The sequence below is a fragment of the Sceloporus undulatus genome, chromosome 6, assembly GCF_019175285.1.
Source record: "Sceloporus undulatus isolate JIND9_A2432 ecotype Alabama chromosome 6, SceUnd_v1.1, whole genome shotgun sequence".
NCBI lineage: Eukaryota > Metazoa > Chordata > Lepidosauria > Squamata > Phrynosomatidae > Sceloporus > Sceloporus undulatus.
The window spans coordinates 111,083,936-111,107,461 of record NC_056527.1 but is presented as its reverse complement, the minus strand read 5'-3'; the positions used below and the strand labels follow the sequence as shown (position 1 = coordinate 111,107,461).

The window sequence follows — 23,526 nt, the reverse complement described above, 5'->3', positions numbered from 1 at the left end:
ACTATGAACTTAAACAAGAGCAAAAAATTGGTTTTATTTGTCATAAGCTTTCATGGAGTTCAGCTCATTTCATCAGATGGATCTGTTTTTGCTATAACAGTTTGATAATAGCCCTGTCTACGCAGATCAAAAGACCCATTTCCCTCCATTCTAGCATCTTATTCAGATGATGCATGGCTCAAATCCCAGTTGAGGTGTGAACAGTCTGGATGACTTCTGGCACATTCAGCACCAGAATCAGGGCATAACACCCTTAACATAAATTTTAAAAACTTACCTCTTACCTCTTACTCCAGGACCTTTCCATTCCATGGGTGGCTACTGCATGCGTGTCTCCTGAGCCACCTGGCATGTCCACTGCTGTCAACCAGTTTGCTCTGAGTTCAGAACATGTGATAATCTCTGGGCACCTCACTGTGATTTCAGAAGGGGGAGACCTGCAATAGCAGGGGATGCAGTAGGTGGTTGAGCAGGACATGCATGCAGACAGCCACCCAGGAGCAAGAACAGAGGACCAGGTAACAGTGGGATGTTGGGGCAGCTCCAGAGCAAGGAAAATCCAGGTTGGAGTATCCTGGTCAGTGCAGACAAGCCCAGAGCTACTTACCTCTCCATTCTGAAATACTGGAAAAATACAATCGGCCCTTCTAATACACTGATTTTTTTATACATGGATTCAAGCATACATGGTTTGAAAATGTTCCAAAAAGGTATACATTTCAAATATCAAACCTTGGTTTTCCATTTTTTATAAGGGACACTATTTTGCTATGTCATTATATTTAATGGGACCTGAGCATACAGCAGATAACAAGGGTCCACTGTACTGATAACTTTACATCTTTCTATCTTATTTTGTAATGCTGTGTCTGTCTGTTCTGATAATATTGGTCTCATTAATGAGTTCAATGGAGCACATTCCCAGTACATGTGGTTAAGACTGCATTGCTTGTGTAAGGCAAGGTAGCATTTTCCCCCACTTCTGTAACTGCTGGGCAACACGGCCAAAAACACACAACACTACAAGGAAGGCAAGCTAGGAGATCAAAACTATCTCTGAGACCTTTCTCACTTCTGCTATTATATTTCAACAGGAAACAGATTCAATCATGACTGATCCAAAGAACGATATCCGTATTGTAGGTGTGATCACCATCACTGTTTTGCTTGGCATTGCTTTGGCTGGCATGGAATGGGAGGCTAAGGTAAGAGAAGAAAAATGACAATCAGATTTTAGCCATGTGCCAAGGATGGAGTAAAATGCAGTGGTTAGAGTTAAAGTCAGGGGTATCTGGTAATCTTGGGTTGCAATAATATTTGGGTCTTTTTAAAGCTCACCTCTGAATAAGAAACAAAATTCTACTTCCTATGGCTTGCCAGTAAAAAATTTTTGTCAGGCCTTCTTCTAGGCTGTTAACAGCAGTCTGGCCTGCATACAATCATTACGTGAATTTCATGGTTTGTGGCATAAACATTACTGCTTGGAGATTTTAACTGACCGAGCTGCTGCTAATAGTCCAGTAGCAGGACCTAGTTAGCAACGCTAGTGTTTGCTGAAAGCTAAGAAAAAAGAAATGATTATACATAGGAAGTTCAATTGTAAAGAGTCAACCCATTGGTCCATTTTGCTTACTCTGATTAGCAATTGCTCTCTGATCTTTTTCGGAGATGAGTCTTGCCTTGCCCACCTACTGATCTTTCTTGAAGCTTTGACCTTCTTCGGGCAATGCAGTTGTTCTGTCATTGAGCTTTGGCCCTCTCTCATGGCTTTGAATGAGACTATGGCGGGTTACAAACCGCCATTTTGTACGTATTCACTACGTATTAGGGTTAGGAAGGGGCGGTGCTTCCGCACCCCCCTAACCCTAGTACGTAGTGAATATGTACAATATGGCGGCAGCCGTTCCACATGGCCGCTGCCATATGGACGTAGTGGACGCTGTGCATCCACACGTCGCGCAGCGCTTATGACGTCGCGAGTGTGCCATTGGCGCCTCAAGGCGTCATAACTGCGCCACAGGAAGAAGCTCCATTTTGGAGTTTCTTTTTTGCTCCGCGCGGGAATTGCGCGGTTTGGCTGCTGCGGCTCCCTCACAGAGCAAACAGCAGTGCCAGCAGACCACCGTAAAGCGGCAGTCTGCAACGCACCTTCAAAAGATAAACTGCATACTTTCCAACACTTGACAGATGAAAACTGGGACATGTGTGGCCAAGCAACATCAGAGTGTGGTCAAAAGTTTTAAATGAGGAAAAATGCACAGGACAGGACAGGCTGCAGCAGTTTGATTTTGCTTAAGCCTGCTGTGAAGGGCAAGATTCTGCCCTCTCTTCTCCTCTCCTCTCCCCGCTGCTAAGTTAAAGCCTTATTGCATGAGAAAACAAAGTGGAAACAGAGCTGACGGCTTTCTCCATGCTTTACTGCATGTTGTAGTGCTTCAGTTCTCTTTCTGTGTGAGATGGTGGTAAAAGTGCATCTTTTGTTTAGTTGGAAAAATCTGTTTAACAGAAGACATGCTTTTACAACTGTCTCCCACAAGAAGAGAACTGAAGCATTAAATTGTCATATGAGAAGGCACAGAGAAAGCCGCTACTCTCTGGCTCCATTTCCACTTTGGTTTTTTTTATGTGATAAAGCTCTTACTTGAGTGCCAACTGCTTTTGCACTGTCAGATAAATTTGCAGCAACTGAGGTAAGCAGAGGACAAAAGGAGAAAGTGGGATAAGGAGAGAGACACTGGGATATTTTAAATGTAGTTGAAAAAGTGGGTCAACAGAGGATTACTCAGGATTGTCCTTGTCAAATCAGGAAAGGTGGAGGTTATGACAATTGTACATTTACAATGTGGCTACCTGGATATTTGGGCAGTGAAAACTGGGATGAGGCAGGGTTGCCTTCCAGTTAATTCGAACCGCCCAGTGCTGAAGATCCCCAGTTCCAGACTCATCTGATAAGGGCCAAGGATACAGCTGCTTAGAAGGATGGCTCCATCACTTTTCTTTCTTCTCATTCACTTTTTGCTTTCTTTCTTTTTCCAGGCTCAGGTTGTGTTCTTCTTCGTTATCATGATCTCCTTCATCAACTATTTCATCGGGACTTTTATCCCTGCCTCACCAGAGAGGATGGCCAAAGGCTACTTCAGCTACCGCAGTAAGAAAACCTATATCTTCCCATATAGATGCAGCCATCAGGGTCTGTCTAGGAAAGTTTGTGACTCTCTGCTAGGATGCATACTTTGCTTGCAAAAGCTTCCAGGTTCAATCTCTAGTATCTCCAGGTAGAGCTGTGAAAGGCCCCTAACCAATATGTCAAAGAACTGCTGCTATTAAGAATAGACCAGCCTTTTCCTAACCTCATGCCCTATGTGTGTATTAGCATACAACTCCCACTATCCATATCAAGCATAGCTAATGATAGGAGTTGCAGTGCCACATATCTGAAAAACAGATAGGGATGGTTGATGTAGACAACTTGATTAATTAAGGGTCTTGGAGAAACTATTGCTGGGGAACAGGTTGGCTGGAGAATTTTGGAAAATGTAGTCCCAAAAAGTCATTTCCCCATTTTTTTGGAATACAGATGTTTACTTTTTCTTCACTGTGTTCAGATACATCACTAGGCTGTTGTATTTCCCTTTTCTTTTCCACAGGTGACATCTTCTTAGAGAACATTGTGCCTGAATGGCGAGGTGAAGACGGAAGCTTCTTCGGCATGTTCTCCATTTTCTTCCCATCGGCAACAGGGATCTTGGCTGGTGCCAATATCTCAGGAGATCTGAAGGTGGGTGATTGGGGCTGCCAATCCTAATATATGAAATGTGACACAATGTCATCTCATTCTTAGGCGGGGTACAAACCGCCGCTTTGTGGCGCTCCCCCGCTGCCGTCATTTGTTCCGTGCGGGAGCCGCAGCAGCCAAACCGCGCGACTCCCGCGCAGAGCAAAAAAAGAAGCTCCATTTCGGGCGGGTTACAAACCGCCATAAAGTACGCGCTCCACGCGTACTAGGATTAGGAAGGGCCGTATTAGGGTTAGGAAGGTTCTTACCTTCCTGACAGCCCTTCCTCCCAGTACGCGCAGAGCGCGTACTTTTTTGCGGTGCCCATCCACATGGGCGCCGCCATGTTGACGTACTGGACGCTGTGCGTCCAGACGTGTCGCGGCGGAAGTGACGTCACGAGGGCGCACTCCACCCCTCGCGGCGCCACTTCCGCGTTCAAAAAAGGAGCGGCATTTCGCTGCTCCTTTTTTGCTGCGCAGGGAAGCCTCGCGGTCTGGCAGCTGGGGCTTCCCTGCGCAGCGAATGGCGGCGGCGGGAAAACGGCCCCTTGAGGGCCGTTTGTAACCCGCCTCGGAGCTTCTTTCTGCGGCGCATCTATGACGTCGCGAGGCGCCTGGCACGGACTCGCGACGTCATAGGCGCCGCGACACGTCTGGACGCTGTGCGTCCAGTACGTAAAGATGGCGGCACCCATGTAGAAGGGGCGCCGCCATCTTGTACGTATAGGATACGTACTAGGGTTAGGGGGGTGCGGAAGCACCGCCCCTTCCTAACCCTAGTACGTATCCTATACGTACTAAATGGCGGTGTGTATCCTGCCTTAGTCCCAGGCAGTGAAATCTCTTAAGTCAGACCCTTTCCCCCCAATGCATAGCAGAGTTCCACACCCAGTTTCCTGAACTTGCTGCCCTACTATCTTAGTTATGCTGGATACACATTGGCAATGCATCCAACATAACTAAGATAGTGGGACAGTAAATTCAGGAAACTGGGCATGGAACGCTGCTGACTGCATACCCTGCAACTGCCCTGATTTAGCTGGGAAAGTCCAGATTAACCCTCTGTTGTCCCACTTTTTTCAGATGCCTTCAAAATACACTGTCCTCCTCCACTTTCCTCTTTTGTCCTCAGCTTACTTCATTGCAGGTATTCAGTCTCGTCTATCAGAGAGCTTTGGTGCCTTCTCAAACTACAGATCTCAGGATTTTTTAGGATAGAGTCATGGCAATTAAAATGGTATTGAACTGCTTTATTTCTGCAGTGTGGATATACCCTAAAACAAATGAAAATAGTCAAAAAAATCTGCACCAGTGGGTACTTTAGCAAAAGCATTTGATAAAAAGCTATTTTTTAAAAAAGCTGCCATGAGAATGATGCCAGTGACAGTTCCCATGAGGCTTCCAAGGAGAGGGCATTGGACAGCAGAGGAACCCTCTTCCATGATTCCATTAGATTGTTCTCAGTGGCCAGGGTGACCAGACATCCTCCTTTTCCAGGACATGTCCTACAGTTCAATCTTCTGTCCAGGACAAATTCCAAAATGGCCTCCATTTTAAGCATGACTAAGAAGCATGAATATATATGAGTATTTTTTGCTTTTATTTGGCAATGTCTTCCATTTTTCTTGAATGTTCTACACTTTTCCAGTGCCTTGTCCTCCTTTGCAGTTACCCTGTCAGTGGGTGAGATGCAAAGAGGGCCTCTCCAATCCTTGAGCAAGGCTATATGGCTATAATCTGACTGTCTCTTTCCATTCTTTGCAGGACCCAGCAGTGGCCATCCCCCAGGGGACTCTAATGGCCATTTTCCTGACCACTCTGACATACCTGGCTATTGCTGCCACCATTGGTAAATAGTCAGCAATTTACCACAGGGGGTCCTTAAGGCCATATCAGGTGCTTTGCCCTAAAAAGTAGCCTTTTCCCCCTTTTCTTTTCCTAGGTGCCTGCGTGGTCCGTGATGCCACTGGCAGCATGAACGACACTCTGGGTGCTGGCAACTTCACTGGCGGGGACTGTGTTGGCCTGGGCTGTGGTTATGGGTGGAACTTCACTGAATGCACCTTGGCTGGGACCTGTGAATATGGGCTTGCCAATGATTACCAGGTAGGAAAAGCCAGGATCCTTTTTTGGCAGGTTTTTTTGGATAAGACATACAGTGTGAAACAAGGTGGTGCAATCAATAGCAACATTATGTGAGCCTCCTTGTTTGTTTTTACCTTGTTTACTTTGTTTATCACTTTAAATATCCTGTTTTAATTATCTTTATCCGCTTGCTGATGTACTTATGGAACAAAAATTTTGAGGCCAGTTTTTTTACTGTGAACTTAAAAGCATCTGAGGTTGAGGCTCTTTCCCTGCTAAAGTTTTATCTCCTTTCATGTCCCTAGACCATGAGTATGGTGTCGGCGCTCAGCCCTCTCATCACAGCTGGGATCTTTGCTGCCACCCTCTCTTCGGCGTTGGCGTGTCTCGTCTCTGCCCCCAAAGTCTTCCAGGTACGTTGAGGGAAGAGCTTAAAGAGGAGAACAGAGATGTGGGCTGCATCTACATTGCAGAATTAATGCAGTTTGACACTGCTTTAACTGCCATGTCTCAATGCTTTGGAATTCTGGGATTTGTGATTTCATTAGATATTTAGTCTTCTCTGCCCAAGAGCTCTGGTGCTACAACAAGCTACAAATTCCAGGGCTCCATAGCATGGAGCCATGACAGTTAAAGTAGTATTAAACTGCATTTATTCTGCAGTATAGCAACAGCTGTGGGCACAATTCTGGCCATTCCATTCCACAGTTTCAATCAGGAAAAAACTCCAGTTCCCAGCCTTTCTCCTGTAGTCCCCTCTGCCAAATTTAGCTACACACCTGGGTGAACCCCAGCTCTAGTCCAACAATAGTCTAGCCTACTTTTTCAGCCCAACCAAGAACATGTGGCAGAACACAACAATGAGGTGCCAAGCAGGTGAAAATGAGGATTCTGGAATCCTGCAATGAACCAAATTGGTGAAAAGTGGATTATATGAAGGACTATCTTGTCAATCTGTCCAGAATCTACTGCCTGGACAGTATTCCACTGCTGTGAGAGGAGCACAAAGAGCTAGCTTTGTCAACTTCAAGCTGATTTTTATCAAAGCAGATTAAAAGCCCTCATCCTCTGATCTCCAGTGGTTTTTTATAAAGGAAACTAGATTTAAAAAAAAACCCCATCCCCTGATCTCCAATGCTTTTCATAAAGGAAACAGATAAAAAGCCATCATCCTCTGACCTCTTGGGATGTGGAGAAACAGCTGATTTGGAAGTGGGACAGTGCCAAGCCATGCCTCTGTCCCACTGTAACCATCATGCACAGAAAGACAACAATCCAGGTTCACAGAGCCTAAGATTAAGCTTGGCTGTTCATCTGGATACCCCTCTTATCTTTCCTTTCACATTTGTATAACTTGTCCTGTTCATTCTTATAGTGCTTGTGTCAGGACAACCTCTATCCCCTCATTGGCTTCTTTGCCAAGGGATACGGAAAGAACCAGGAGCCACTGAGAGCCTATGCTCTGACCTTCATCCTGGCGATTGCCTTCATCCTCATTGGTAAGCGAGGTCTTCTTTCCTGCTTATTATCCCTGTAAACCTTAATTCCTCACAAGACAATGGGAAGTTTGGATGCCCTAACTTTCCATTCTCTTGTGAGGACAACTCCAAAGGACAACTCCAGTTTGATATAGTGATTAGAGTATTGGACTGGGAGACCCAGGTTCAAATCCCCACTGATATGTGAAATTTGCTAAGTGACTTTGAACCTTCTCTCTCTCAATCTGGCTTACCTCACAAGGACATTGTAGAGATAAAGGCATAGAAGAGAAAAGTTATGTTGACTATCAAACTGTCTTATATGGCAGAATGGAATTCCCCCCCTCCCCATGTGTCATAGATTGGTACCATATTTTTACCCTGTCATCAACATCATCATCATCATCATCATTATCACCACCTGAATATAATAAAATCCTGGAAATGTAGCCAGTGGGCTCACAGTCTGGCACCACTCTGCAGACCACTACTTTGAGTAGCACTGATCTACACTTCCTTGAAATCACTGGATGAAATGTGCAATGTAAATTTAACAAATAAAACAAGTGTTTTAAATCATCTGGCTTTAAGATTCAATACGCTTTTAGTCTTTTTTAAAATTATTCCTGTTGTTTTAAATGGTCGTAGACTGATTTTATCGTATGCCATCCTGAGATCCTTGGATGCAGGGTGAGATATAAACATTTTCATGAGTAAATAAAGTAATAAACAAGCTTATCTGAAGGGATCCAAATGTATTAACTGGAGGAAAAGATTATATACCATGGAACTGTTAAACAAGATGTTACAGGTAGTTGAAAAGAAATGGGCATAGATGTGAAATCAGTATCACTGAGCACTAGTTACTTGAATGGTTCACATTAGTGAACACCTCCTTCAATCCCTCTTCTTTGCTGTAATACAGTGCCTCTTTGCTTACCTTCCTCTTTGTTGTGTCCACAGCTGAGCTGAACACCATTGCACCCATCATCTCCAATTTCTTTTTGTGCTCTTATGCCCTGATCAACTTCAGCTGCTTCCATGCCACTGTCACGAAATCTCCAGGTAAGGCAGTGGTGGTGGTGGGGAATGAGAACAATGTTGTAGAGGTGGGATGCAGGAAAAAACATGCATAGATGCTGAGGTGGCGCAGTTTCACAGAATCATAGAATCATGGAGTTGGAAGAGATCACAAGAGCCATCTAGTTCAATCCCCTGCCATGAAGAAATATACAACTAAAGCACAACTGAAGATGCCCAGCCATCCTCAGTTTAAAGATCCTTGGAGGCAATCTGTTCACTGTTGAACAGCCCTTAACAGTGCATGAGTGGTATCAGTTGACTTATGCTGAACCGTAAGAGTTTGTGTTAACTTGTTAGCCACCCCGATTGTTCTCAAAGGGACGGGATACAAATAAATTATTATTATTATTATTATTATGTTTGGTACGCCTAGAGATGATTGGAGTTTTATGTATTCTTGGGACTGCACCAGCCTAGGGAGGTTGGGATGAGCAGAGTAAGGAGTAAGGAGGAGCCACGGATTGCCATGTGTAGCATGAAAAGAAAGGGAAAAGGAGCTATAAAACATCACTCAGTCTATAAAAAATAATATAAAAAGTATATATATAAAAAAATCAAATAACATATACAATCCATAAAGTATACAGTAAAAAGAACCAAAGTACTGTGGGGAGACCTCCAGTCTCTTGAAATGCACCAATCTTTTTAAAGGCTGAATATGAACTGAGTCTCACATGGTATAAGGGTCCATCAGAAGACAAATGACCACAGGGAAAAAATTGATAGGGAAGAATAAAGTCTGTGGTTTCTGTCAATGACAGTCCACCACTATCTTCTGCCAAACACATTGCGATAACAAGTCTTCATGAGTGGCTGGATTTTTTTTTTTAGAATTTTCTTAAGACAAATGAATCAATCAATATAAAGAGTAGTCCACAGTTACTCTGCTTTACTAGGGGTTGGGAGAGTGGATTCTCCTTTGAAGGCTTTTAAACACAGGTTGGATGAGAATCGTTCATGAGTGCTGTACTTGTGTATTTCTCCATGGCAAGGGGTTGGATTAGATGGGCCTCTAAAGTTGCTATTATTCTAAGTAGGCATAGTGGTATCTCCATATCTCGAGGTCAGATAAGATCTAGAAGCTGTCAAATGGGGTTCTTGCATGTGTTGTTGTTGTTGTTGTTGCTGCTGTGTGCATTCAAGTCATTTCTGACTTAAGGCAGCCATAAACTGAACCTTTCACAGCATTTTCTTGGCAAGATTTGTTCTGAGGAAGGTTGTCGTTGCTTTCCTCTGAGGCTGATTTTGACTTGCCCAATGTCATCCAGACTGAATCTGCACTGCAGAATTAATACAGTTTGACACCGCTTTAACTGCCATAGTTTAGTGCTGTGAAATTCCAGAACGTGTGGTTTGTGAGATATTTAGCCTTCTCTGTCAGACAACTCTGGTACCACAACAAACTAGGATCCCATAACATGGAGCCATGGCAGTTAAAGTGGTGTCAAATTTCATTATTTGTACAGTACAGATTGAGCTCCAGTGAGGTTTCCATTGCTGAGCATGGCTGATTTGAGCTCTGGTCCAGAATTCTAGTTCAACACTCAAATCACTAGAACATTCTGGCTCTAGCGGGGGATATGTTCAATTTAGTTCCTCTGGACTAACCACCTAGAAATGCTGGGAGCAAGAAAAGCAGAAACCTTTGATCCTCCATTTTTAAAATGCTTCAGGTTATCTCTAAACTTTGATGGAACTGTCCCTATCTTGAGCAAAGCTTCTGGTTCCCTTGTCAGTGAAAATCCAAGAGAAACTAAATTTTTAAAGTTATATAGTTGTTTTGGTAGGATAATATTAAAACCTGCTCTCTAACACATTGCACCATCAAGGTACCTGGGTGCTTTACAAAGCAACGGAGGGCAGGTCCCTGATTGTGTAGGTTTACATAAAAGAGACTACAAAGGAAGGGGTTTGGTGGCAAGAGTAAACAGTCAAAGTAAACAGATGAAGAATTTACAATTCTTTCAATTACACATCCACTGCAACGCTCAAAGGTTTTGATAATGAATTCGTCTGGAAAGTTGAGATGTCGGTTGGATGAGCAGGAAGGCATTGTTCTCTGAGAAGATCTGAAAGAGATTAAATTGGGTAGAATAGACTGGCTTTGAAGCTGCACAGCAGACTGGATTGATTAGGTTCAGACTTGTGGAAGGACTGCTAAAACCAGCTTGAAAACTGGTTAGGTTTCATCAAAAGGATAGAATCCAATTCCAAATGTGTTTTCCTTCTTTGCACCATCCTGTCTGCTTTCAGAAGCCAGGTTGTCATTGTGTTTTGAATATGCCACTCTCCCTTCTAGTTGTGTGGCTCCAAGTTGTTTCTGATTTATGGAGTTGATCCTGAATTGTGGCAACCCTGTCATAGGGTTTTCCTAGAAAGATTTTTTAATTGTACGTATTCTATTTTTAAGCAAATGATCTGTGTTAATATTTTAATAGTTTAATTCCATTTTAATTGTCACTTTTGTAAATTTGTAATTGTTCTGTGTTTTTAGACTGTAAGCTGCCTTGAGTCCCAATTTTGGGGGGAAGGCGAAATACAAATAATAATAACAATAACAATAATGTCAGAAAGGGTTTGCCATTATTTTCTTCTGAGACTGAGACAGTGTGATTTGATCAAGATCTCCCAGAGTCTTAGTCCAACATCCAAACCACTACATTACTCTAGTTCCCTCTCCCTACTCCTTGAAGATATCAGAGTGTGGAAGATGGAATGATCTTGGCGTCAAGACTTGATAGAAACGGAATCATTGTAGGGGTGAGGTCTATAGACTGCAAGGCCTAGTCGGCCACATATAGCCAGATGGTAGGAGGCCAAGGCAATAGAATGGACAGTGTTGTTTCCTGTTGTTTCAGACTTGGGATAGGGTAGGAGAAATGAGACATGGCTTTAAATGCCCCCCGCCCCAGGTCCAAACACCTTGTAAAACAGAAAACCAGCCAAGTAGTCCAAGAACTAGGATTTAATCCTTCTCCCAACTGTTTCTGTTCTGTCTGTTCAATGAAACTTCTACCACTTAACCAACCTATTCGCAGTTAACATACTATTTTCATTTTTCTGCAAAAAGTCAATTAAAGGCTTCCAAACTTTCAAAAATGTCACCAAAGGTTTTTCCCTGATGAGAGCTGATAACATATCCATCTCTGCTAAATCAGACATTTTTAACAGCCCTCTTTTGCTGGAATCTCAATATTTTTCTATTTCAGTGCATACAGCAACCTTGCTGCTGTAACCATATATCACAGTAGTCTTCCATGTTTCTTTTCTATCTGGTCATCCATCAGTCCCACTAAGAACAATTCTGGTCCCAATTGAATGTTAATCTTCAGAATCCTCTGTATTATGCCATGTGTTTAAGTCCAAAATGATCGTTACAGGATCTCTATGCATAGAGGTAGTTATGTTAGGTTAATGATGGGATAAACAAGGGCTAGTTCTGGGCACTGTGTGTATTGGGGCATCTTCAACTCACACAATGTTCTCTCTACACATTCCACCAGGCTGGCGGCCTTCCTTCCGCTACTTCAGTAAGTGGACAGCCCTCTTTGGTGCCATCATCTCTGTGGTCATCATGTTCCTGCTAGCTTGGTGGTCAGCCCTCATTGTTGTTGGAATCATCATTGTGAGCTTGGCGTATGTCACCTACAAGAAACCTGGTGAGTGTGCCTGGGATTAAATTTGAGAAGCAAATGATACCTACTGTGTTTAGGGGAGAGTAGAAGGGTCGGTTGGAGAGAAAGTGACCAGAATTCACAGCCTTTTCCCCTTTAGTGAGTGAGTTGTGACAACCTTGATCTACCTCCAGTGCCCTCAAGACATGTCACACTAGAGATCCCATGATCTTCAGCCAGCATGATTTTCTGGGGAGCCCAGATATGCCATGACCAGACTGAGTTGTGACCCAGCCATCCTGCAACATAAATTAATTGATTAAACTTGATATAGAGATGTGGGAGGGTTACTGTTCTTTAATGGAGACTGATTGGAAGAGGGAGCCAAGGTCAGAAGATTCACAAAGAGATATAACAGGGAACCTCTTTTCTCTGGACTCCAGATATTTAGTGAATGTACTGCCAAACGTAACAGGAAGATGTGTAAGAACCTTAAGTTTGGTGCTTTGCTATCAAAACGCTCTCAGTTCAAATGCAGTCCCTGTCAGCCACAGGTAGAAGGTTCAGGTAGCAGGCAAGAGGAAAGCCGACATTTGCCTTCTCAAAGAGCTGCTACCAGTGAGAGTGGACAATATTAGGTTAGAGCAGAGATGAGCAAATAGACAGTGGCAGGACCGACTTTTCACACATGTACACCACCCCCTCAGGGCTGCCCCAACATCAAAAATAAAGCTAAGTCACTTCTGGTTTTGCTTTAGCTTCATTTCTAGCTATTTTTCAACCTTTCACTGCCCATTTTGAAGGGGTTTTGAGGATACAAAGCCTAAATGGTGCATTTTGGTGTGGCCTTTGCAGCACATTTTTGCTTAAACAAAATTTCAAAACTCCTTTTGAAGCCTAGGGGCTTAAGGATATGTTTAGGGGACTGGCAGAAATGTCACTGGGCAGCACACTTTCCCTGTATCTGGCCTAGATGGGCAAATTTGTTGTCCCACTATGAGACAGATTTCTGTATTGTAAAATGGGAGTGGAGCAATTTTTCCAGATTCTCCAAGTCATTATTTTTTGATAAGCATTAAAGAGGCGGAAGGAAGAAATAAGCTGAATTGGTTTCTGATTTTTTTCTCCCTCCAAAGAGGTGAACTGGGGCTCCTCAGTGCAAGCTGGTTCCTACCAAATGGCCCTCTCACAAGCTATGAACCTGAGCGATGTGGAATACCATGTGAAGAACTTCAGGTGAGTTGGATGTCATAATCATTTATTGAATGGAGGGTGGAAGATTTCAGAGCCAGACTTTCTTGCCCCTCTTTGTCTTCTTTGGGTGATAAGGACTGGGGAGATACAACACCATTGTGTGTGATAGTCCAACTGGCCTAAATTCAATTGTTAATCCCATCTGGACCCAATGAATCAATGAGATTTTCAAATGTGTTGACCTACTTTCCCATTGAAAGAGTTTACTCCAGTTAAGACTAGGAATTGGACATAGGCTACTGTGTTCACTGGACTTATTCCTGAGTAAGTATATTTAGGGAGGCAGACTGAAATGCAAACTGATTTTTGACTAGTATTGTATATTCTAGAGAGCCAGCATGGTGTAGTTGTTTGACTCTGGAGACCAGGATTTGAATTCCTGCTCAGCCCTGGAAACCCAGTGGGTAACCTTGGGCATGTCACACTCTCTCAGCCTCAGAGGAAGGCAAACACAAACTCCATCTGAACAAATCTTGCCAAGAAAATCATGTGATAGGTTTACCTTAGGGTTGTTATAAGTCAGAAATAAAGGCATAGAACAATTTTAAAAAATCCTAGTTTCTCAGGTGACAAGGAACAAGGGGTGCATATTGATGGTTTTAATGTCAATTAAACATATAATTTACATAACCATACAGGGCTGGGCATGAACAAATAGATCAGGTGATGGGCTTGATATCTAAGGCATGGTGTTGCAGTGTCACAAGCTGGGGGTTATTTTTAAATTTTCTTTAAAATTTGGGTTGTGGGGCCACACGCAGGCCATGGGCCACACATCATTCACACCTGCACTAAAGACTCACCCAGCTATTGCCCATTAATCCAGTGATGTTTTAGTCTTCTTCTAAGGCTGAGAGAGTATGACTGACGCATTGGTGTTTGCCTATGTGAACCAGCCTGACTTACAGACCTTCCCTCTTCACAGGCCTCAATGCCTGGTGCTCTCAGGCCCACCCAGCTTCCGTCCAGCTTTGGTGGATTTTGCTGCTGCCTTCACTAAGGCTGTGAGCCTCATGATATGTGGCAACGTGGCAGAGGTTGGTGTCTGTGGCCACAATGGGCTTTGTGGGGTTAGCAAAAAAGAGCCAGGGAGGATCGGAGGGTGTCTGGTATGGTGTGCTTTTAACTGATCCCCTTTCCCATTGTTAGCTGCATGATTCCTCCTGTGCTGAGAACTATGACGAACAACTCAAGTGGCTCACGGAGCGCAAGATCCGCTCATTCTACAACTTCATCACCATAGGGGAATTAAGATCTGGAGCCCGGAGCCTCATGCAGGTATTGTCTGTAGACTGGGGCATCGCTCGGGGTGCAAGGGGTTCAGACCACATTAGGCGACACTTCAGAGAGGGGGTATCACCTAGTGCACTGGTGGGAAGGGGGCGGTTTCTGACTCTGACAACTTTGCTGGCCAGGTAGAAAAAATGAATCTCCTTACTCTGACGCCTGGCCAGCAGCTCCACCAGTCCCAGAAAAGGCTGTTAAAGAGAGAAGGGAGTATGTTAAAAAATTATCTGCACCAGGTGTCAAAGATACTAGATACCCCAATGTCTGTAGAGGCAACTGTAGCTTTCGGTGGATTAGCGGGAAATGGCCAGTTTGCCCTCTAATTGTTGCAAGAGATAAGAGATTTCAGGGGTGCACAGAACAAGATGCATAGTAGAGCCTTGAAAAGTTACTTTTTGGACTACAACTCCCAAGAATCCACAAGCCAATTAAGCACTGTATGCCAGAAAAGTACTTTGCTCAAGCCCACATCTATACACACATCTATACCTTCGACACCTATGGCTCAGCTCAGAACCTGTTCAGATCAAAGAGGATGTCTTGCTGAACCTCTGACCCAAGATGGTGGCATGAGCCTTAATGGTTTCTGATTCTGGGAACTGCTTGAGCCTGCCAGCCTCTCACACTGACCATTCTTAGTTGTTATCTCATTTCTGACCTTGTGGGCTACAAGAAACATAACCTTCCAAGGGTAAAGGCAACCTGGAAGAATCATAGCTTTCTCTGGAAGTCCTCTACTCTAATTCACAATGGAGATTAGTGCCCTGGTTGCACTCTGTATGTCCTAAGAAGGGGGCTGTTGCTTAGTGAGTTGATGTCAGACTGTACATATGAGCAGCCAGATTCAGTCCCTAGTATTTTGCCAGGAGCTGCTGCATGTGCATATATGTATGTGCCTTCAAGTTGCCTGTCAGCATATGGTGGCCCCACTTTTTCCACTACAAGCTAACAGCAGACTCTCTCCCCATAGGTCTCTGGTCTGGGTCGCCTCAGGCCCAACACGGTGATCTTAGGTTACAAGCAGAATTGGCAAACAGACTCCCCACAAAAGCTGGAGGACTATGTGGGCATAATACAGTAAGGACTACCTGTTGGGCTAAGATGTGATGGGAAGGGGTCATGAGGGGAAGGGTGCAGAGGGGGAAATGGTGGAAAACAAGATTGACCTAAGATGCTGGGAGCTTCCGTATATGTGAACTCTAACAATAATGGCTGGTGGGATGTATGTGCCAGAATACTCTGTGTTGTGTGCCTTCAAGTAGTTTCTGATGTTTGGCAACCTTAAGGTGAACCTATCACAGTGTTTTCTTGGCAAGATTTGTTCAGAGAGGGTGTTTCCATTGCCTTCCTCTGAGGCTGAGAGATTATGGCTTGCCCCAGATCACCCAGTGGGTTTCCATGGCTGAGCAGGGATTTGAACCCTAGTCTCCAAAGCCATAGTCCAATGCTCAAACTATAACTCTATACTTGCTGTCTCCAAAATTCCACACCAAATTACAAATACCATGTAAAATGGAGCCATGGCAGTTAAAGGGATACCAAAGTGCTATAATTGTGCAGTGCGAATATACTCTAGCTGAACGATACCCTGCACGAGCTCAAAATGGCAAGCTCTAATTACTCTATGAAATCAGAAAAGAGCACCTGTGCCAAACATGTGATACAGAAGATTTTAAGTGCTTAGGTGGACATTAAGTCTTGATAACTTTCCCTTTCTCTCCCAATCCCTTTCCAGTGACTGTTTTGATTTGAGTGTCGGAGTATGCGTGCTTCGGATGCGTGATGGATTGGATGTTTCTCGGACAGTGAAGGCCCAAGGTGGGTATATCCAGAAACTAGGCTGTGAGCAGGAACCTGCAAAGCTGGAATTTAAGACTCTGTCTACTCCTCTTACATGAAGAGAGATTGCACTCCATCTGCCAACCTACTTTACTAGGCATCAGCCGCATAGGGAGGAGGAGGAGGTCTATTCCGCCTGTGATCAGAGCATGGGTGAATAACATTTCAGCCACACTGCAGAATTAATGCAATTTGTCACGGCTTTAACTGTCATGGCTCCATCCTATGAGATTCTGGGATTTTTAGTTTGTTGTGGCACCAGAACTCTCTGACAAGGCTAAATATCTCACAAAACTGCAAATTCCATAGCATTGAGCCAGGACAGTTAAAGCAGTTTCAAACTGCACGAATTCTGCAGTGCAGATGCAGCCTAAGCAGCTGATGCTGAATTCTGGCCCACATCTTTAACAAGCATTCACAATGCCTTGGACTGCAGGGGCTAAGGGTTTCAGGGAGATGTTATTTGTGTAGAGATTATTGGTTTTGTTTTTAACATACAGTCTTGACTAACCCTCTCCTCTTCTCTCTTCTGACAGTGAACATGGGTTTTGAAGACCCAGAAGGAGCAATGGGACGGGAGAGGCAGAGACGTAAGTTGGAGGCATCAATGTGTAGTCTAGCATAATGTCATGCTCCATGTGTCCCACTTATGAACACTGGGAAGATTTAGGTGCTTGCCTGGAATTCCATTTCCTTAGAAGGAAGACATTGAATGTTTATGTGATAATTTTTTTTATTTTATATTCACCTAGAGGCTGAGCCTTAAATTGAGGACTAACAGCCTTAATACCCAAATACAGTGGTTCTAAAGCTGCTTTGGACTGCAGGTCCCCAAATTCCTGAAAAGTGTCTATTCTGTCTGGAACTGAAGTTCCAAACACCTGGGGAATCCCAGGTTGAGAATAGATTCTTGTTTCCTATTAGATGATTTGGGAAACCCACAGTCCCCCAGGATTTCCAGGAGTAAATAGTCACATTACTCTGCATTTCAGACTTTGTTCCAACACAAAATGGAACTATGAAATCTTTTTTAATAGTGTGTTGTATTGTTTTTATTTGTTGCTTTTTGACAGATAAGCTTTTAAAATTGCTTTTAATTCTGTTGATAGTTTAATTACATTTTAACTTTTTGTGTCTTTTTATTCACGTGAGCTTTGATCTGTATGTTATAATTTTTGTAAGCTGCCTCAGCTCCAAAGGCTAGGAAAAAGGTACCATCAGCTCCATAGCACAAAACATAATGCAACATGGATAATGCTGTATTACTCAGTGATACCTCACTGATTCCTAGGTCAGTTTGCACTGACATGGGGCAATCCAGAGTATTCTGGCCCTGGATTGCTCCAAACCTCCCTTGTTGCAAAGGCCCTCCATTCTGACACTAAGCAGTTGATCGCATGTGCTTCTCACTGAGTGGCCTAGTGTGTCTGCAACCATTGCAAGTTGCTTCGCTCTGAGATAAGAACGAGGCACCCATCATTGACCTTAGAATAAGTGACTGGCAACCTGGTGTAACTCAGTGAAATGTGTTTCCAACAGCCAGCTGGCATCAGAACAGACAGCTTTGAATCTTCCAAAAAAATCTGGAGCAACTGAAGATTTTAAAATCTGCAGTAAGAGGGGTATACTCTGTTTCTGGTGCTGAATGAGACGGCCATTGTCTGCTCTGTTTGCACCTGAACCAGGGCTTGAGTCATGTGTCATCCCGTCTCCCCATGGAAAGACTGGAGAAAGGCTGATTTATTTGGCCCATGCAGACAGTGGCCTAGATTCCTGGACAGAAAATCTAAATCATTGGCGATCCAAAACTCCAGTTCGGTAACATTAGATAGACTGTGAAACTGAGATAATAATTGATTATTTCTGTTCTTCTTACAAACAAATTCCATGGAAGTAGAGATATTCCCTTCCAGAATAGTCCATAGTTGGTGGCCATAGCATGAGACATGTCTGCCCATCAGTTACACCTTGGCCATCCTAGCTCCCATTAAAAAGCATCAGCAAAATACTATTGGCTGATAAAAACCTAAGTCTTTGTGAAGTATTGCCTTCAAACAGCTGCCATACTGATAGGCTTCTTAAGTAAATTTTTAGAATACGAATTATGGAAGAGATCCTGAATCTCTTTTCTATCAGAGCTACAGAGCTCTGGAAGGCTCTTGAAAGGTCATTAAGACAAAACAGGATGAGATGAAGATGAATTCAAGTGGACATTCAATGCCATTTATTACTTGTTTAATTTATAGCCCACTTTTGTCTTAATAAGGAACCCAAGGTGGCTCATAATATTTAAGCAGTGGTCATATTCTGTCCAAATCCTTAGCAGTGATTTGAATGGCGGTGTTGTAAGTTTAGAGCTAAGGAGGATGGAAGGAAGGCATGACAGTGATATCATGAGAATGCTACATGGACTCGCTGCATAAACTTCTTGTCTGCAGGTGAAACTTTAAAAGTGATTGGTGCAGATTCGCACTTGGAAACCTATTTTCAGGGCAATCAGAAGAAGAAAAACATTGACATCTACTGGCTCTTTGATGATGGTGGTATGTATCTTTCCATTCTTAACTGAATTTGTCGTCCTCTAGAGCAGGGGCTTCCAACCTTTTTGATTCACAAAGCCCTTTTTAGAATCATTTTCTATGACGGAGCCCCTAAGATGCCTACCCTATGTCTTACAAGTTAACGTTGTTTAGGAGTAGTGTTAAGAGGTGGGGAGGGTTAGGGTTTGGTGGAAGTGCATGCGGAGCACTAAGAGCTCCTTGGAGCACAGGTTGGAAACCACTGCTCTAGAGGATGGGAGGCTTTGTATCCTATTTTCTGAGGAAGTGAGGGATTATCACCAGTACTTTTCAGGGATTACAGAATGCAAGAAAAACAAAATGCCAGCTTGGATTCAGCAACTGTAGTATTAGAAAAGATGTGGCTATCACTTCTTTTACCAAATTGAAAAAGCATGGCTGCTGATGGTGGAGGTGAGACTATGGCGGGTTACAAACCGCCAAAAAATACGTATTGAATACGTATTAGGGTTAGGAAGGGGCGGTGCTTCCGCACCCCCCTAACCCTAATACGTAGTCAATGCGTACAAGATGGCGGCGCCCTTTCTACATGGGCGCCGCCATCTTTGCGTATCGGACGCACAGCGTCCAGACGCGTCGCGCCGCTGCTGACGTAGCGAGCGCGCCCCTGGCGCCTCGCTACGTCGCAAACGCGACGCAAAAAGAAGCTCCATTTTGGTGCTTCTTTTTTCGGTCCGCGCGGGAGTCGGGCCATCTGAAGGCTCCGGCTCCCCCGCGGACCTTCTGGCGGCGGCGCCAGACCGCTGCAAAGCGGCGGTCTGTACCCCGCCTTTGACACAGAAAAGAGAAGGGCATTTCTCATCACTAGGGTGAGCCCTTTATTGCCAGGCAATAGATCACTACCTAAATGGCACTGACTAGACTGTTTGGAAAAAAGGATCCACCCCACTCCAATAATGTTCCCACACTACAACATATATGTTTTTGTGGCTTTCAGTGTCTAACAATTTTCCCCATATGCCCCCACAATGTCATCTAAAGGGCATGGGGCAATTTTTCCATCCCCAGTTGTTTTAGATCCAGACAGGTCTTTATTTCCATAGGAAGTAACCTGGAAATTGACCTCCCTAAAAGAGGCCACACATGGTCCAGTGCATGGTGAAATAACATGGCAAAATTGTTTTTGAAGCTGCCAGTGGGGACATTTTTGGGGTGAAAAAAATTGGGGCTGGGGAGGAGTACCAAAGGTGTTCACCTCTGCCATATGGTTTTGCAGCCCCATTGACTTTTTTCACTTATTCCCACAGGGCTGACCCTTCTCATTCCCTACCTCCTCACCCGGCGAAAACGCTGGAGCCGCTGCAAAGTTCGGGTCTTCATCAGCAGCCAGATCACCAATGCTGAAGAGCACAGAGAAGAGTAAGCATCAGATCAGAACTGGGGTCTACCTTTAAAAACAAGACAGTATAGCCCCATCAAGATTTCTTTAAAATATTAATTCGTCATGTATACTAAACAGGGTCAAAATTCCAGTCTGATCTTGGAAGCTAAGCAGTTAGACCTGGTTAGTACTTGAATGGGTGACCACCAGGTACTATAGGCTATATTTCAGAGGAAGAAACTGGCAAAACCACCTCTGAGTATTCCTTATCTAAGAAAACACTATGATATTTATGGGGTCACCATAAGTCAACAGGCACAGGCACACATCAGAAACGATATATAATCACACACACTTAGAAGTTATGTAGAAGGAAGAATTTTGATAGATCCAGACTTTTATGCCATCACCTTAGAGGTGTATGAAAAGCTGCACCTGTCAAAATTCCTTCACTTGCACCAGTCATGAAAGTTGCAGGAACTGTTGTGTTTGAAGCAAATAGTTCTCTAATGGTTAACAGAGGTCTGGGAGTCAGATGCTATTAGATTATATGCCTGATAATTCCTGGCCAGTATAGCAAATGGTCAGGAATGTTGCAAATTCCAGTCCAGCAACATCTGGGTTGCATCCATACTACACAGGTAATGGTCTTGGATGCCATTTTTACTGGCAATAGAATCGGAGTTGGGGTGGGTTGTAGTTTTATGAAGTACTTAGAATTCTCTGTCAGGGTGCTTGAGTCCATATTTCAGTGGATTGGGCTCTCTTCAGAGAATTCTAAGCCCCTCATTAAACTGCAACTCCCAGAATTCTATAGGATGGAGCCATGGCAGTGAAAATGATATCAAACTGCATTGTGCAAGACTGCACGATTCTAGTCCCCAGCCTATTCTCTTTTGTGCTGCAACCAAAATATAGAGGAGCGATTGTTCACTTTTTTAAACCATTAGCAACCAGCTACCTGTATAATGTCTTCCCTTCTAAATAGTTGACACTCAGGACAAGCCTTGCAAGTTTTTTCACTCCACCCAATCTCTCTTTTATCCCTCCTAGGATCCAGTCTTTATTGAACAAATTCCGCTTGGGCTTCAATGAGGTTGTGGTACTGCCTGAAATCATGTGGAGGCCTGAGGAGACGAGGTTAGTATTGATGGTTTCCCCTCATCTTCTGTTTTCTGAAATTTTTTCTTCTCAAAAAATGCCCTAAGTTGTAGGACGAACAACTGCTATTTCCCCTTCAGCCTACAGCAGAGTTGGGCAACTGTAGGAGGTTAGGTGGGTCACATTAACCCTGCTGGAGACCTTGGAGGAATGCACCCCCCTTGCAAAAAGATAGCCGCCAAATAAAGGTGCTCAACCTTTGATCCTCCAGCTGTTTTGGACTTCAACACCCAGAAGCCTTTGCCAGCATGGCCAATGATGAGGGAATCTGGGAGATGAAGTCAAAAACATCTGGAGGACCAGAGGTTGAGAACCACTGCTCTAGAAGACATGGCAGTGAGCATTCAAGTCTTTTACTCCAAGTCTCAAGTGTTTACCTTCAAGTCTTAAGAGTCTCAAGTCCTTGCAAGATATTTTCAGTTCAACTCTCAAGTCGTGTCTCAAATCTGGGAGCCAACTTTTCACAGTAAAAAAGGAGACAGGATGCATTTCTTGGAGATCAGCAAATGCATTAGGCAATGGGCTTGAGGAAAGGTGTAGAAGTCTGCTTGGCAGTCTGTCCCTGTTGCACATCATAGGTATCTTCTAAAACTTTTCAGAAGCTTTAGAAGGATCCTTCCATTTCAGGCCCATTGCCTCATGCATTTGATGTTCTTTAACAAACATGCCCTGTGCTCTGGGGGCAAGTCTTACCTGCTACTCGAATTGAATGACAGTAAGTCAGTTGCTAAAAATATACAGGACAACTCACAAGTCAAGTCAGTGCATCATTTATTGCCGAGTTGAGTCCGAGTCAATTGACTCTATATCACTGGGACATGAGAACCATTTTCACCATATTGAAGGTGGGTGAGCCATTTTTGGCCCAGGAAAGACCTGGTTTCAAAACAGGTTAATCTTACCAAAGGTTGGGACTTAGCTAAAAATAGTGAGTTATTATGACATGGCAAAAATGTCCCCCAAATATCTTAAAGGACATCTTGCAGCAAATATTTTTTTAAAACACTAGGGACCCTGGGGCTTACAGAAATGGTCCTGATGGCTATATTTTGCCCACTTCTGGCCTCCAGTTTATCTGATTGAGTTCTTTGCCATATCACCCTGTGCTGCTCTACTCTGACTTATCACTTTGTGTGACTTCTTCTTCCCTCTTTCTGTGGCAGTCGCAAAGAATTTGAGGACCTCATTGCTCCGTATCGCCTGAACGAAGGACAGAAGGGCCTGGATGAGGTGGAAGGGATGAAAAGGGAAGCGCCATGGAAAGTCACGGATGAAGACCTCAGAATCTACAAGAAAAAGGTGAGGCTTTTGTGTAGGCCACTTGCATTACTGTGTGTCGGGACAGGACAACAATTTTATTCCCCCAAAAGAAGAGGCTTCTGCTAACTTCTGTTGTTCATCAGCTTCTTGAAATGTTGAACATCTATTGTGACATTGGAGTTGGCCATTAAGGGTAGGATTACTCAGTCTCAGACCAGCAAACACACGCCTGAACTGGGAAGAAAGGAAAAATCTAGGCTCTTTCATTGCCTGCTTCTTCAGGGACCTTAAAGAGAAGCCAATATTTTTCTCCATGTTTGCTGCATCCACATTGCAGAAATAATCTAGTCTGATACATCTTTCGCTTCCGTGGCTTGATGCTATGGGATTCTGGAAATTGTAGTTTGTTGTGGCACCAGAGCTGACAGAGAAGCCTAAATGTCTCACAAAACTACAATTCCCAGAATTTCATAGTATTGAGCCATGGCAGTTAAAGTGGTGTCAGCCTGGATTATTTCTGCAGTGCGGATGCAGCCAACTTGAGCTGGCAACTCTACCAGATGGAGCTCGAATAGAAATGGTAGGTTGTTGTGAATGCTGCTGGGCTTAAATTGCTTTTTATAAAGTTATTGCAGTCAGCCCTCTATATCCACAGAATCCTTATCCATGGACTCCACTATTCTTAGCTTGAAAATTTTCAAAAAATATATAAATTCCTGACAGCAAACTTTGATTTTACCATTTTATATAAGGGGCACCATTTTACTGTGTCATTGTATCTAATGGGA

General features: G+C 43.7%; 1 protein-coding gene across 1 annotated transcript in view; it reads left to right on the top strand.

The window, feature by feature from the left end:
- Window positions 1–23,526, top strand: part of LOC121935022 (solute carrier family 12 member 3-like) — a 32,239-nt gene that overhangs the window by 6,238 nt on the left and 2,475 nt on the right. Inside the window, exons 7-25 of the mRNA XM_042476016.1 lie at window positions 1,095–1,205; window positions 3,037–3,148; window positions 3,648–3,778; window positions 5,542–5,626; window positions 5,720–5,883; window positions 6,168–6,275; window positions 7,238–7,361; window positions 8,304–8,405; window positions 11,927–12,082; window positions 13,174–13,273; window positions 14,217–14,328; window positions 14,441–14,569; window positions 15,549–15,655; window positions 16,314–16,396; window positions 16,954–17,007; window positions 18,856–18,960; window positions 20,244–20,355; window positions 21,371–21,457; window positions 22,642–22,777. Coding sequence (XP_042331950.1) covers window positions 1,095–1,205; window positions 3,037–3,148; window positions 3,648–3,778; window positions 5,542–5,626; window positions 5,720–5,883; window positions 6,168–6,275; window positions 7,238–7,361; window positions 8,304–8,405; window positions 11,927–12,082; window positions 13,174–13,273; window positions 14,217–14,328; window positions 14,441–14,569; window positions 15,549–15,655; window positions 16,314–16,396; window positions 16,954–17,007; window positions 18,856–18,960; window positions 20,244–20,355; window positions 21,371–21,457; window positions 22,642–22,777 — 2,118 coding nt within the window. The remainder of the gene's footprint in view (window positions 1–1,094; window positions 1,206–3,036; window positions 3,149–3,647; window positions 3,779–5,541; window positions 5,627–5,719; window positions 5,884–6,167; window positions 6,276–7,237; window positions 7,362–8,303; window positions 8,406–11,926; window positions 12,083–13,173; window positions 13,274–14,216; window positions 14,329–14,440; window positions 14,570–15,548; window positions 15,656–16,313; window positions 16,397–16,953; window positions 17,008–18,855; window positions 18,961–20,243; window positions 20,356–21,370; window positions 21,458–22,641; window positions 22,778–23,526) is intronic.